This window comes from Carassius auratus, chromosome 13 (genome assembly GCF_003368295.1).
Source record: "Carassius auratus strain Wakin chromosome 13, ASM336829v1, whole genome shotgun sequence".
Taxonomy (NCBI): Eukaryota; Metazoa; Chordata; class Actinopteri; order Cypriniformes; family Cyprinidae; genus Carassius; species Carassius auratus.
The window spans coordinates 11,284,219-11,300,079 of NC_039255.1; the positions used below are offsets into that span (position 1 = coordinate 11,284,219).

At 37.0% G+C, this 15,861-nt stretch overlaps 2 protein-coding genes across 7 annotated transcripts in view; one reads left to right on the forward strand and one right to left on the reverse strand.

Annotated features, from left to right (window-relative positions):
* Nucleotides 1-958: 958 nt before the first annotated feature.
* On the reverse strand, nucleotides 959-7,579 carry LOC113112645 (isoaspartyl peptidase/L-asparaginase). Its single transcript, XM_026278389.1, has 7 exons — nucleotides 7,441-7,579; nucleotides 6,622-6,810; nucleotides 6,389-6,531; nucleotides 6,022-6,176; nucleotides 5,583-5,704; nucleotides 4,821-4,931; nucleotides 959-1,996 (listed from the first exon to the last, which is right to left on the reverse strand). The coding sequence occupies exons 2-7, from the start codon at nucleotides 6,806-6,808 to the stop codon at nucleotides 1,782-1,784; spliced, it is 933 nt and encodes a 310-aa protein (XP_026134174.1). The 5' UTR covers nucleotides 6,809-6,810; nucleotides 7,441-7,579; the 3' UTR covers nucleotides 959-1,781.
* Nucleotides 7,580-8,052: 473 nt separating this feature from the next.
* The window catches only part of LOC113112647 (regulating synaptic membrane exocytosis protein 1-like), a 69,256-nt gene continuing 61,447 nt past the window's right edge, over nucleotides 8,053-15,861 (forward strand). Inside the window, exons 1-2 of one of the 6 annotated variants that reach the window (XM_026278391.1) lie at nucleotides 8,053-8,993; nucleotides 10,764-10,838. The gene's annotated coding sequence lies outside the window, so the exon portion shown is untranslated. The remainder of the gene's footprint in view (nucleotides 8,994-10,763; nucleotides 10,839-15,861) is intronic. The other 5 variants (XM_026278392.1, XM_026278393.1, XM_026278394.1 and 2 more) reach the window with 5 other exon arrangements.

The window sequence follows — 15,861 nt, forward strand, 5'->3', positions numbered from 1 at the left end:
ATCCTAATCTTTACATTTCTGGATATTCGAAATTTGTAAATTTGTAGTTTGTGTTGTACGGCTACATATTTTCACTCCAAAATAAATGCAGTTCAATTAGATAACTATAATACACTTAATCCTGAGTTTAACCCACCATCCCCCTAACTGAAACCAATTTAATATTTAAATAACAAAATATTGAAAAGGGGGTCCCTGGAACTATTCAAATTGAGTGACTATAAAGTGGTATAAAATCTGTGGCATCAACTCTTTATCTTTATCCAAAAGTAACATGGCACCATGCCAAACAAAGGTTATTTACCTTGAGGTAAACACTAATCTTTTTACACTATTTTCATGGGATATTCTATAAAAGTGTTTTTTTATATTATTATTATTTTATATTATTTTATGTTCCAGCACATTTAAAGGGTTAAATAATACACAGAAGGACAGAGAGGTCATAACTTGTCGGCTGTGTTTTTGAGAGGACAAAAGCTGAAGTTGTTTTGCATTCTCCCGTGTGGAATATTTTGAATACAAGCTGACCGCTGAGGGCAGAAAAACTGTTTTTTTGGGGGTTGTTGATCATCATAAAGAAAATTCACAGTTGGAACTTGCAAGGTTGTCTGTGTGTTGACACAATAAGCAAAAGCTTGTGTACTTAAACTGTCATGAGGGTCAGGGCATTAAGATCTGAGAGCCACGTTACCTCACTTCACTGTAGATGAAAACAACAGAACTGATGTTATCAGTTAACTTGAAATAACACGTGACCCATAACAGCAAGTTTATTTCCTGCACATTTCCACCTCCAGACAGATGTTTCGCCATCACAATTGGTCTAAAAAGTGTGATGACACCAACACACTTAAAACGTAAAAAAAAAAAAAAAAAAACTCACAGAATATAGATTATTACAAAACTACTGCATTGTTTGTTCAAATGTAAACATGATTTGTTGGTTTAAAATATTTTGTGCCGATTTAATAAGCTACCGTACTTACATTGTCAGTCTATAGAAGGAAATGATACGCTGAAGTACTTCAGGAATTAATCATGATTTATGTTCTTCAAAATCGGTAATAAAAACCAATCTGGTAAGTCTGCCAAGACATTCTGACTTAGGTTCACAGGTGCCCTTTACATTTTTATTAGTAGTAGTAGTATTATAGCTACAAAATGCATACCATTTATTTTACAAGTAATAATTAATGGATTATACATCTACAATTGAAAATTATGTCAACAGTTACTCACACAAGAAGATATTTTGAAGCTACATTTAGACTATGGAATTAAATGGCTACCATCTACTTTTTGTTTTGTTACTAAGATTCTTCAAAAAAATCTTCTTTTGTATTCAACAGAAGAAAGAAACACAAACATGTTTGGAACAAATTGAGAGGTGAGCAAATTATGACAGGACTATCAATTTGGGTGATCTATCCCTTTTAATGTGCACTGCACCTTACAACAAATTAAATTCACTCGATTCCAAAAAAAAATCATATATCTCCATCTAGTGGAGAATATACAGTATTACCACTAAGGACAGTTACACTGCCCTCAAAAAGGAGTGTTGCAGTAGTTTTTTAATATGTTTTCAATCAATATATTTAAGACTTACATAGCTTTACTTTTAGGTGTAGAGAAGATCAACTTCAAAATGCATAATGCTTAATCACTGCCATGAGGCATGTATGTATTTTACACAAACACTGATTTGCAGGCATATTTCCTTTTGTATTCAATACTTACTGTGAAAATATAATCAACCAAAAATGAGAACATGTTCATTATATGTTCTCTTGTACAGGCTCAACAAAGTGTTCACCATGGTACAGCCCAAAGTGGAGTTCGCCCTGCTGGGCAGCGGCCCATGACATCTGTAAACTGCTGAACTGAGCTGCCCAGGTCCCTTTTGGATCTACCACCACAGCCCCACCAAGACCATCCACCCGCTCCTTCATATACGTAAGAGCCAGGTCACTAGCTTCCTCTGGGGTCTTTCCTATAGAATAAAGAACAACACACACTTAGCTGAATCATACAAATAAGTGATTTACTAATATAAATAATGCAGTGGAATAACAATATTAATAGTACACGGTATTATCATTCCAGATCTCTTGCCAGATGTATGTGAACATGTAATGCATTATAAGGAAGCAAATTTTTAAAGGAATAGTTCACTCTAAAAATGGTTATTTGCTATAAATTTACTCACCCTCAGACTATACAAGATATATAGGTATTTGTTTCTTCAACAGAACAGAATTGGAGAAATCGTCACCTATGGATCTTCTGTAGTGAATGGGTGCCATATTTTGGTATTCTGGCCAAAATACAAGTCCATAATAATGACTCAAAAAGTCAATCCCCTGTTGTCCTCTCACATCAAAATCCACCATATTATCCAACATATTTGTGTAGAATGATGTTAGACTGCTTTCATATGTAATGCTGCTTAATCTGTGCATATTTGTCTCCTGATTTAGTCGAGACGAAAGCAATATTATGGAGATAGGATTTGTTTTCGCTGGAAGCAACGGTATGAGTTTAAAACGTCTTAAAGGGGTCATATGATGCAATTTTCATATTTTTTTTTGTCTTTGAAGTGTTAAAAGCTGTTCCGTAAAGTCGGAAAGATTACAGACTCAAACCCAAAGCAATATTCTTTTAAAAGTGAACGCCTTCAAACATGCCCCCACGTCTACATCACTGTATGAGAAGATTTGCATAACGCACTGGATAGCTGGCCAATCAGAGCCCACTGCGCTTTTCAGAATGACAAGCTTTGTAAAAATCTACACGTTTCAGAAAGGCAGGGCATAGAGGAGCAACAATAATGTACATCATGTGGAAAACAATGTGTTTTTAGAACCTTAAACTGCGTGAACACAATGCATTACACCAAATACACAAAATAATGTTCCTTTTTAGCAATGTAATATGACCCCTTTAATGCCTGATTTGTTTATTACAAGCAAACAGATTTTTAATTCACAAGATGTTAATTGATGGACTGGAGTTGTGTGGATTTCTTGTGGATTACTGTGATGTTTTTATTAGTTGTTTAATCCCTCATTTTGACGGCACCCATTCACTGCAGAGGATCCAAAGATGAGCATGTAATGTTTCAATGAAGAGCTAAGTTTCAATGAAGAAACAAACTCATCTACATCTCGGATGGCCTGAGGGTGAGTAAAGTGTTGGCAACTTTTCATTTTTGGTTGAATTATTCCTTTAAATGATGTGGTTCATATTGATTGGAAGATGAAACCAAATAAATCTTATCAACACCCTGCCCATATCAACACACATAGATCAGCTTAATCAAAAACACATTTCCTGTTCTGTTTCCACACACACAAGGCAAAAGCAGACACACAGATCACCTCAACAGAAAACAATGGCTAACTCACACTACACATACTGACTGGTTAATGAGAGACCATGTTACACTGACTAAAACTGTTTTTACTCCGACTCATGAAGTGAGCAATGTTTACCTAAACAGACTTGAGCATCTTAATAAGGCCCTAGATCTCCAGTTAATGTGTAGCTGCAGTAATTCAAGCTATTTATTCACAAAATGCTGCAAGGAATTGGTCACATAGCTTATTATGAACACATGCAAACCGTTCATATGAGCTCATGTCTATATCTTTTGCTTTTAGATCAGTATTACAATGCAGACAGATTTATGGTCCAAGATGTGACATTTATACTGTAGATGGCATGCAGCAACAATAAAACTACAGATTACAAGTGCACAGTACACAAGAAGAGAGATATCATACGGTCATATGGCTAGATTAACTTTTCTTTATATAAGATGATAATTATGATAATGTACTATAGAAAGGGCATTATCACAACATAAACCCAGACAGCTTCATTTTGATCCCATCGTGATTCAAAGCTCTTGCAATTATGCTCAGTTTTAAATTATTAATCAATAGTTATAGTTACTTTTTCTAGTAACTACTTTTTGATCTAACATGTTTAATTATAATCTAACATGTTTTGTTTTCAATCCAAATCTAGTTGTCTCTTATAACTTCCTAGTTATTCCGAGCAATGTTTTTATTTCTTGCTCACCATGTACTATATATTAAAATTAATGTCCTCCAATATTATTTTTACTACTTCTGGTAGTGGCTTGTTTTGAGACACTGATATTATAACTTGTATTAGTAGGAAAAGGAGAAGTAATACGGGAGACATGAAATATATTTCACTATCGCTAGACAGTGATAGAATACACAAATTCAAAAGTTTGGGTTGGTCTCTTATGCTTACCAAGGATGCATTTATTTGATCAAAAACAGAGGGAAAACAGCGATATTGTGAACTATTATTACAATTTAAAATAATTGTTTTCTATTTGAATATATTTTAAAATATAATTTATTCCTGTAATGACAAAGCTGGCCAGAATCTGTGATACTTTTTTTCTGCATTCTTTGATGAATAGAAGGTTCAAAAGAACAGCATTTATTTAAAATAATTTTTTAATTTTAATTTTATTTTTTTTTTAGCATTTACGGTCACTTTTGATCAATTTAATAGGTCCTTGCAGTTTAAAAGTATCATATTATTAAAAATAAGATTAAAAATACAACTGCTACATACAGCTGACCAGAATAAAGTATCACAGAAAGTAAAAAGCCTGATAATAAATTTGATTATTCATGGTTTAAATTAATATTCTCTATAATAAATATAGTAATTTATTCACTTAAAAAAATATTTAAAAAAATAAGAAAAAAGAACACAAAGCTTTGTTTGTTCTTATGCTGAATAAGTTGTACTGATATTGTAACACATGCCTTGCTCCATGTGGAAGAGAATGAGTCTGGACAGCGTGACTTTCATGATGGCTTCCCCATGACCTGTGGGTGAGACTGCCCCAATATTATTATCTGCATAACCACCACATCCTGAAAATCAGACAAAAAAACAACAACACAGATCCAGAGTGAGATCTTCCCTTTACACACACTCACACTCAGCAAATCGTTTGCTCCAGATGAACTTTCACCTGTTTGAGGCAAACCCTGATAATTTTCACTGCATAAAGGGAAAATAAAGCAGCTGTCTTTTTACACTTTCGCTTATTTGCTCTCTTACTGTACTAAATCAGACAATACCAGCAGAGTCTATTCTCCTGATTACCCAGCTCTGTTTCTATCACTAACTAGTGTGTATGCGTGATTCCCACGGGTTAAACTGTGTCCTGAGAGAATGTGTATCTGGAGGGTGATGTGGTGTGCTGATCTGTGGTTTGAACATTAACTCAGCAGACAAGAAGCTCTCTTGAGCAGCTGGAAATTATACAGATTATTACATGTCAAAAGGTCAGAGTTCAATCCCTGTCATATCAGCTGCTTAGGTGTTTTTTAGTCAAAGTAAAGGTTAAATCTTTTCAGTGTTAAAATACTTTCTTCTATTTCAGTTTAATACACAGAAACAGTTATAAGTAAAGCCATTTGTAGGGGGATTTCTCTGAAAAGTGTTAACAATGGAGTACTGTAGTGAAAATTAGATCAAGGCCCTTAACAGACACTACAAAGCAGCAGGTTTGGATTTACCAACACACGGCGTGTCTCCCACGCGACCCTCCATTTTATTAATCATTCCACCAGTGGATGTGGCACAAGCAATGTTCCCGTCTTTGTCCACAGCTACTGCTCCGACTGTTCCCATCTTGCCCCTGAAACGCATGCATACAAAACGGATTTACAAACAAAATGTATTATTTATTCTGGTAGCTAGTTCATCAGAAAGAAAGAAATTAGATAAACACTGAAACAAGGCATGTGTTGCAATTTCATAACATTTGCAAACTCATTATCGCTAGTGTGTTTAGAATCTATGAGTTTCAGAGATAAGTCATATAGGTACTTTTAATCTTTCTTTAACTACTACTGCAACTCTTTCTTCTTAGTAGGAGTTTCAGACATAAGACATCTTATGCCAAAAACAATATGTCAGCACTCTGTACCAGTTTTCATTACATAAAAGCTTTACATTTGGCATTCCACAGGGTTGGCATCTGGCTCCAGGTTCTTCTTCCAGCGCATCTTGGCATAGTCTGTGATCAATGACTCCTCAGGCACTTCTGGTACACCCATGCTTCTGGCAAACTTAGATGCACCTTCAGCTGTCAGACACAAGTGTTTGGTCTCCAGAGAGAGGACAGACATCATTCACATTACTATTTGATTATTTTAAAATGTAAACGGTGGTAAAATCAACTAATGATTGCATTAAATGTATTCATAAATCATCAGATATCATATAGCCTAGTATTCCTACTATTAACACTTTTTTTTTAATTCTCCCATGGTGGTTATGTACAGTATTTGTGAAGATGTTGTGCAATTTACAATAATACCTTCTCCATGACAAGCCTGGCCAGTTGCACGGGGTTAGCAATTCTTCTGACCGCTGAAACAGCCCCACTATCTAGTGTCCTGCCGTCCATTACCATTGCATCCATTTCTACCTCCCCCTTCACATTTAGCACTGACCCCCGACCTATGACATGAGCATGAACTGAGTTTTCTACTTATGTTGTAGAGGTATTAAGCAAGAAGTCTGAGAATATGAGAGTTAACTGATGGGTACCTGCATTGAATCTTGGATTGTTCTCCATCAGGGCCACTGCTTCAACTACAGCATCCATGGCACTTCCACCCTTCTGGAGGATGGCATACCCAGTCCTGGTTGCCTCCTTTACACCGATAGTAGAGAGTTCAGCTATTTCTTTAGGAACATGACCAGCACCTCCATGCACCACCACTACAGGCAGCATAGCTGTCCACAATGATTAAGAATAATATTGAGAGAAAAAAAAACCTTGTTGTTGTGCATTTAACTGTTATATATAAGCAATCGTGCTGTTATATATATATATATATATATATATATATATATATATATATATATATATATATATATATATATATATATATATATTACCATATTAATTTAAACCGTATAATCACTTTGAGCTAGATATCAAACCAGCAGCAAAATACGCATATTATTTACGTTGCATAAAGCTCAATTCTATGCCCATTAGACCCTAAGATGTTAAACATTCACTATGCACTAAGTTAAGTCAGTGGTTTTTAATAATTTTACTATAATAATAAATTTGTCTACAGGTAGCCTACTGTTTTCAGCAGATGCAATCTACAATATCAGCATAGTGACCAGTTTTAATGTAGCTAAGTTAATTTACGATGGCATGTCAAATTGCATTTCTCATTTAGTTTACAAGCTGTAATCAGCCGAAACACAATCATCAAATAAACTGCTCTATGTGAGACATCAGGAAATCTAATAAACAAAATCATATGCAGCGTTTTGTAATTTTGTGTCTCGTACACTTGCCAACATATGCATACAATTAAAAATGATATTTAACAAGGTTTTCCTTACCAGATTAAACACAAACGACAGAAATATGAAATCAAAGATAGCAGAAGTGCATTATAAGCGAAGGAGCTGTAGACGATGTAAGGTAACGTCATTGAAGCCAGGGAGAAATGTCAAAATAAAAGTCCCCACTACAACCACGCTCTACAACCAGCGTTTAGAAACTGCACATGCAAGAAGAAAGAAAGAAAGGAAGGAAGAAAGAAAGAATGAACTACAATGCCGTATTATTATTATTAATATATTATATATTATTAATACTACTGCTATAATAAACTGCTCAGCATTTGATGAGCAATTCATGATTTGATTATTGCATATTTATTTTATGTTATTTATAAGTTGTACAATAGTTTCAACTTTCATAAGTAAGTGCTGCCTTAATAATTTAAGTTAAAATGCAATATCTGAAAACGTATCTGAGGTATAGCCTGTCTCAACAAGTTCAATTTAGAAATTAGATTTTGTTTGTGTTCCTTCTCATTAATGATTTAAATGGCACTGTTGGCAAAATGGGGTGTTAAACGAATTTGGGAAAATTAGATTAATTATTTTACCGTGTACAGTAAAACTACAAACATTACAATTACAAATTACTCTCACATTTCACTCTTTCATTATTCTTTGCCTCAAGGGAGTTTTAAATATAAGAAATAATGAAAAAGATGATTAAGATTAAGTGTCCCCCTTAACCAGATAGTTAGTTAGTTGCATAAAGTCTGGGTTTAGTGTGCATCATTATTTATATTTTAGCCTCTCGTTTGGGGTGTGCTGAATTTGCACTTGCAACACACACTGTTCTCAATCTCAACCGCGATTCAGGCTCGGTGAATCTCAAAGCGTCGGCTGCTGGTAGATGCGATTGGAGAACGAAAATGGGATTCAGAGTGCGCGTGCAGCGAGCCCCCATTCTCAAACGAGAGTGCGCGCGGCCGTCCAGAGGATGCGTGCGCGCGCTTGAGGGGCTGCGGTCCCATTGACTATTCCGTCTCCCTGACAGCGGCAGCATCAGCAGCAGCAGCGAGCTCGGAAAACAGAGCGCCGAGGGGACTCCGCCTTTTCTCCCATCATCCCACCCGAGAGCCCGAGCTCCGAGGCGGCTTCTTCAACAAGCGCAAGACCCCCCTTTTCGACTCGCACATGTCCTCCAGATCGGATATGGACTACCCTTAACTGGACCTGGAGGGGAGAAGCAGGCGGGCGGGCGGGGGGTGGGGGGGAGAGACACAGGAGAAAAACCCGTATAGGAAGAGAAGCGCAACCGTCGGTGCCCGCCGCAACGATGAACGGTTCGCCACGCTCGCGACTGCCGCGGATAAGCCATCGGACTATGTCCTGAATAGCGGTTTACATAGCTGGGATTGTGCACCGATCACACAGGGGTAAAATATGTCCGCCTCGGTGGGGCCCCGCGGCGGCCCTCGCCCACCCACAGCGCAGAACTCCGTACCCGAGCTTCCGGACCTCAGTCACCTCACCGAGGAGGAGAGGAACATTATCATGGCTGTGATGCTTCGGCAGAAGGAGGAAGAGGCAAAGGATGAGGCCATACTCAAGTAAGACGTCACGCATTATAAGAAGCTCGCCTGTAGTATTTGTGCTGCTTCTGGAGACCAAAAGGCAAACAGCTTGTAATAGTTTCTGTAGGTGCATCTGTTTGCAATAGCCTACTAATAAAGTCATCACCTGAGGTGCCTGCACCTGAGCTCCTGTGTGTGTGTGTGTGTGTGTGTGGGTGGGTGAGTCTGGCCAAGTATGTCCACTTTCTCAATCCTTATGGCCACATGTCATGGATCAGCATCACTTGTATATTCAAACACGTCCAAAACAACATTGTCTAACAAACGGCCAGGTGACTGCTCACAGGTATAGCTGTTAAAGAGAGAGGGGTGTATCGACATGCAAGAGCTAAATATCTACAACTAAATACATCCTGCTGTTTTACACATCACTGTGTGATGGATTCGTTTCAGGCAGCACACGTCATGTCACATTGTTTGTTCATTTATTCGACACATCATGCATTTTTAATGTTTTTGTAAATAGGTTAGTGAATGTTCTCCACACTGTTCACCACCAGTGTCAGGATTCCTGCCCGATCACGACAATATTTCCGTGCCGCGTCATCATGATCATCATGATCATCAGGATCCTTAACCCATTCATTGAAATCTTCCCTGATTGTAGTGAGCATCAATCACAGCTTGAGTAGAAGCATCAGTCATAGCTTTATGTTTTTCCTCATCTGTTTAATTTCTTTTCTTTTCTTTTTAGATCCTCCTAATAATATATTTGTAATAATAATAACTAGCAAAAGTATTCAACCAAATACTTCTAATGAAAACTAGTAAAAAAAGAGAGATCTTTTTATGACTCGTCGGCAGTTTACATGTAGGATGGTTTATAAAGTTTTATTCTGAATGTCTATTTGTGGTTCATCAGTGTTATCATGAGTGTGAAGATGTTTCTTGGCTTCCTGTCCATCTGCCACTTAGAAGCTATCATTGCTTATATTACATAAGATTATATTACATTAGTTGTTGGTCACCTTTTAGATTCTTAAATTGGTTCACTGAGCAAATACAATCAATAACTTAACCACTTCTTTTCCTAAATTACTCACAGGAAAAACTCTTCTGAAAGAAAAATGTATATATTGTTTTCTTTGAATGGCTAAAGGTCACAGGTCAAATGATCACTGAATTCAGTCTCAGTTATACAGTATTTCTCTTAGAGAGAAGAGACAGATCACATATAATCTTTGTACTAATTTGTCTTAGTGTGCTGATAAACAAACTCTCATTTTAATTTGCTGTGTGTCCTGAGATCGATGTTTGAGTTGTTCACTCTCGAAGAAACTTCTGTCCTGAAGCAGAAGCTAGAGGTCGACTTCAGAACGCTTTTGAGGCATTCAGAAACACAACCATACTGTGCTAGCTTAAAGGCATAGTTCACCCGAAAATATTCTGTTCTGAATTCTGTCATCATTTACTCACCTTTATGTAATTCCAAACATGACTGGCTTTCTTCTGTGGAATATAAAAGAAGATTTTTTGTACTCTTTTATTGATCTTCATTTGTCTTCATACAGAATCTTCATTTTTGGATGTACCATTCTTTAAAATCAATATTGCAGAATTGTTTACAAAAGGAGAGGTTTTGTCTTTATAACTCAACTTTCATTTCATGAAAATGTATGTTTGGTGAAGGTTGGTAATATTAGAAAATGTTAGTTAAAAAATAAAAAAAAACTTTATGTAAAAGAGCCAATAATTTTTTTTTGAGAGAGGTACCGTTACTATCTAAATTGTGTTTGTACATTTTAGAGAGGAGAAGCCCATACAAGCAAAAACAGTGAACCTGGTCGGGAATAAGAAACCACCTCAGCAGAACGACATCAGGTAAACATCTCAGTCAAGTTTACATGCAGTAAGTTAATAATGCAGTTTAATGTAAATAAATGATAAACATATGACCATTGCCATGTAATGTTAGTCTTTCTATTTTCTGACTCTTATGACTGCAGTCTCTATAAATGTCAGACAATGAGGCCGTGACAACGCTGTCTCAAAATGTAAGCGTCATACATGGTAGTGAATGAAAGTTCAAGATTTACCTCAAGGATGTGCTCTATGCTGGTATTTTTTGCAGCAGGGTTTGTAAAGAATGAAACAGGTAAAGAATGTTTCAAAATGAGACCCTAACATTTGTGCATGCTGTTGTGACATTCTTTAATACTTTAAATGACTGCTTTATATGTTTTTGATTTTCTCTTTTACTGCCCATTGGGGTCATGCTGAAGCCATGGGAGTGGCACTGTGTTATAAATCAAAATCTTTTTTACAGTCGCATTATTTTTTTCCTGCAAAACAAGAAAATAAATCCAGGCACCTGTGGTGGTGCTTTAGATTGCTGACAGAGTAATATTTATGCTATGTTAAATTATTTATGCACACCAGTATTGCCCTGGTTCTCTTAGCTGAAGAATAAGATAACTGCGGTGTGGTTCATATCAACAGATAGAGAATATCTTTCTCCCATTCGCTTTCTGGACATGAAGCCAATAGGATTTTTTCATTGTCCTTTGGGATTCATTTAGAAAATAAGCTCTGTGACCAACAGACGTCGATGATTCTTACAGATTTTGTTCATCATGATAATCTTCACAAATGAACACAACTTTTATACATTCTGAAGCCTGAATACAATCACCGGAAAAAAAGCTAAGCATTGGTTATAAACGAACTACATCGTTGTCACATGACTCTGACAACTCTTTTAGTCTTTATTATAAAAAAAAAAAAAAATCCCAGAAAGAAAAGGCTTAAAAATATCACAAGGAGGTGTTACTGATGTATTTTATGTGGTAGATTAAAATGTGAAAATATTTTGAGCTTGTGTTAATCATAGACAGTATTTCAGGACTTTAACACTTAAAAAAAACCCCACTGACTTCAATACGATACAAACAGAAGCGCTAACTTGTTTCTGAATTTGGCCTACAAAAATAAGCAGTCGTGCTGTTTATCATTATTATCATTGCACCATATGCATAAGCAGGATGCACTCGATCAGTTACACCTACCTGAGACTTCTGGCCTAGAAATGTTGTTGTTGAGCAAGGGATCTAGTAGATGAGGTGTATTTAAGGCAGGTCTATTGTGCTGAAGATCAAACAGAGAGATGCTCTTATTGTAATCTCATTCTCTTGAGCCCACTCCTCCTCTAGCCAGTGCTTCTGAGTTAGACACAAGAACTGACAAAAAGCCTTTAAAAAGAGGAGGAATACATGAATAGATAAATAATTAAATGCACAGGCACATCGCACAGTAGTGGCTTTTAATAGCGCCCTAGTCCATACATTAGCATCCACTGGAGAACAAGCCTTCTGAATCCATTTGCTCACACCCACCAGCAGGCCTCAGAAGGATGAGCTTGTGTTCATGGGTTGGCATGTGCTAAAGTCATGCTCCTAATTCTCAGGCTCCCACTCAGTTACTTTCTCACTTGTTCAGTCAGTGGCCTGACTGCATTACCAATTGTGTCTTTCACAGGCCTCAGCATACAGATGCTAGAGTGGTTGTGGGTTTGATTGCTGTGCGTTATATATGACCTACTCAAACTGAGCTGCTTAAACTGAATGATGCAGCTTAACTCTGCACTGCATTATCATAAAGCAAGCCGTTTAGCAAGAGAGCTAACTTTCAGTATACGATACATTTCAGTCAATACGAATGTGAATATTCCATTTTCTGTGATGTTGCGATTCTGCTGATTTCAATATACCACCAAGGTTACGTTATTTTGATCACTAACATACTGTAGATGAGGTGTTAGTGAAGAAAATGTGTAGTTGTGAGAATTATAATTATAAACAACTCCCTGTATTGCATTGTTTTTCTGTGTGCACTTTTTAATTTATATTTTGTTGCATAATTACCAGATTACATTGAAACTAAATTATTTGTCATAGTTTGTGAAAAATAAAACAAGGTGGGAAATATTTAGAAAAAATATTAAATATACTGATGAAATAAAATGTATCATATTTCCCAAATATGTAATTATATATCAGGCAGTACCTGGATAGATAGTGAGCATCTCTTTGAGGCAAAACTTTACTGGCTTCTCCGTGTTTAATAAAAAATTCTTACTACGCATCACTCTGAAACAAATTTTGTTTGAGTATTATAATAAAGGTATGAATATGCCCAAATAAACATGCAGCATATTCCGTTTAGAGTTAAATGCTGCTTTGAGAGGTGCGTGTGTGTGTATGTGTTAAGACTGTGTTTCTTCACAACAAGGAGGGTGGGGAGTCCATCTGTTCCTCCAGTTGGCTAACTGTACTAGGACACACACACACACACACACACACACACACACACACACACACACACCACTCATTTCCTTACCAACTCACAAAAATATGCAGTCAATCCGACCGGGACCCCTCACCATGTACTGTAATAATACACCTATTCTTGCACCGTGGTGTCAGTGACCCAGGCTGTTTGAAGCACAACTGTTTTTGTGGATAATGGGTCTGCTAGGGAAGCAAGACCTTTTAACATAGAAACACATAAAAGTAATGGGAATTACAGCTGGCATCTGTCACCGTATTGCTGGAGAGTATGTTGCAAGCTGTTTACAAAAAACACAGTAGGACTTTCCCAAAGCAGGGTCAGAGGGCACTTTTCTACAGCTTAAGTTATGTGACACCAACAAAATCTCTCCTGACATACTGGATCTTCTCATGGCATCGCGTGGGACAAACTGGCACAGCTGTTAGTTGTTGTTTAGCGCATATGTCTTGTATCCAGGAAATGATTTAATATGTCAGTAAAACAATGTTTAAATTGTAAGGATGATGATTAAACGACTGGAGAGATGCAGGCAGCAGTGATTGCAGCTTCCCTTGCTGTCTGGCTGATATTTACAGATCAACAATGTGTGATGATTGTTACAGCCTACCCTCCTGTGAGAATTTATCCCATGGAGAATGCCAGTAGGTAGAATGTGTAGGCATGCTGGGACACTTACTTCACACAACACCGCCACTTTTTTCTTAGTAATTTGGTTTCTAACATTGTCTATCCTCATAAGAATTGTATTTTCATTTATAAGATCTTAAATGCTCCTCGGTTTTGGATATAATGTAAAGGCGAGTCTAGGGCAGGACCTCTGATAGTTGATAGAAATGTCTGTAGGTAGCACTCCATAATGTTGTATTAAAAACAAGTGAGCTGCATATTTAGACTGCATCTTAAGGCATAGTTGTGCTATCCAGCTGTTCCAATACAATACTGTAAAGTTTATATCAAAAAAATAAATAAAAAATCAAAGATGATGGAAAACATTTCAATTTAAATGTTTATTACAAATATAACATTTTGAGTTACTTGTGATTTAGACATAATACTGACAATTACTTTTTACACATCTCATTTTACGAGTTTTGAATGAATAGTGTTTTGAATGAATCAGTTGAGTGAATGAATCTTTCACTCATTTATAAAGTAAAATCACTTATTCCGTTCCTGAATCAATCAGTGTAAACTAATGAGTTAGTTGAGTGAATGGTTTATTGCCTCATTCATGATGATATGTCACTTATTTCATTCCTGAAACGAATCAGTGTTTTGAACGAATCAGTGGAATGAAAGGTCCAGTGACCAGTGTCCAATTCAAAAAGTCACTTCTCGCTGCCTACTGATGTAATGTTGTAACTTTCAGAAATATTCACAGAAAAATACTCAGCACAGATTATGTTTTCATCATAGAATGTGTTTCATCACTCTTGAAACACCACTCGGCCAATCAAATTCGAGGGGTAGAATTAAGTACAGCTGGTTGCCAGAATGTTGCTATTTAGTTACTAAAGTGTTTATAGCATTTTGATATGTGATTGCTAGGTGGTCAACTGGTTGTTCTGGTTAGTTTCGGTGGGTCAATTCGAAAGAACCCACATTCAAGTCTCTGTGATAGAATGGTTGATAAATTGTCTTTGCAAAATGCCTTTTGGAGTTTTCACCCATTTTATCAGCCGTGAGATGGCAATTGTACATCCTATTGCTTAAAACGATGTAATATCAGATGTTTTATTGTAAGGATGTTATTTATGTAGGCAGTGGACTTGTGTAAAGTGTAGATCATTTGCAAAATAAAGCTGTGCACTGTCAGATTTTAGTCATCTTTTTACCGCGTCTGCTTCTTCTGTTGGTCCGCATGTGTTTTTAATTAGCAGAGTCTTCAGTCAGTCAGTCAGTCAGTCAGTCAGTGAAGTGTGGGACCAACACCTGGAGCTTCAGTTACACAGCACTCCCGTGGAGGAATGTGCATTTCGGTTTGTTCTGTAGGCACTGTTCTCTCTCTCTTTTTTGGCAGAGTGTCACTTTCCTCAAGCATCATCAGTATTACGCCTGAGCTGGCCAAAAAGCTGCGGCTCTGTGTTCCTTTTGCACCAATGATTTTTTTAATTGCCCAGAGAGAAGATGTGTACGTATGTGTGTGTGTGTGTGTTTATGCATCCATGCATTTGTGTAAAAACTGCACAGGCAGATAATGCATGGCCTGATTTGAAACTAACATCACTGACGTGTTTAGCCGACTGCACGTCTGAGGAGATCAGATCCACTATTATTTTTTTTGTGTGAAATACGGAGGGTTTTGACGAGGACCATGGTGTCTTGGATGAAGATAGTGGGTTGACTATTTATAGATGTGTTTTGTTTTAATGGCATGGCTGCCGCGCATGCGGATAGGCATATGGACATTTTTCCCCCCCGTTTTCTCTCTCTTTGCTTTTCACCAGCCCACATGGGACTACTCCATTTGAGAGTGGATTCTGTCAGAGATTTACAGTGCATCTGAGCTGCTCTGCTACTGAAAAGTGTCTGTTGAAGGTTTCACACATCACTCATG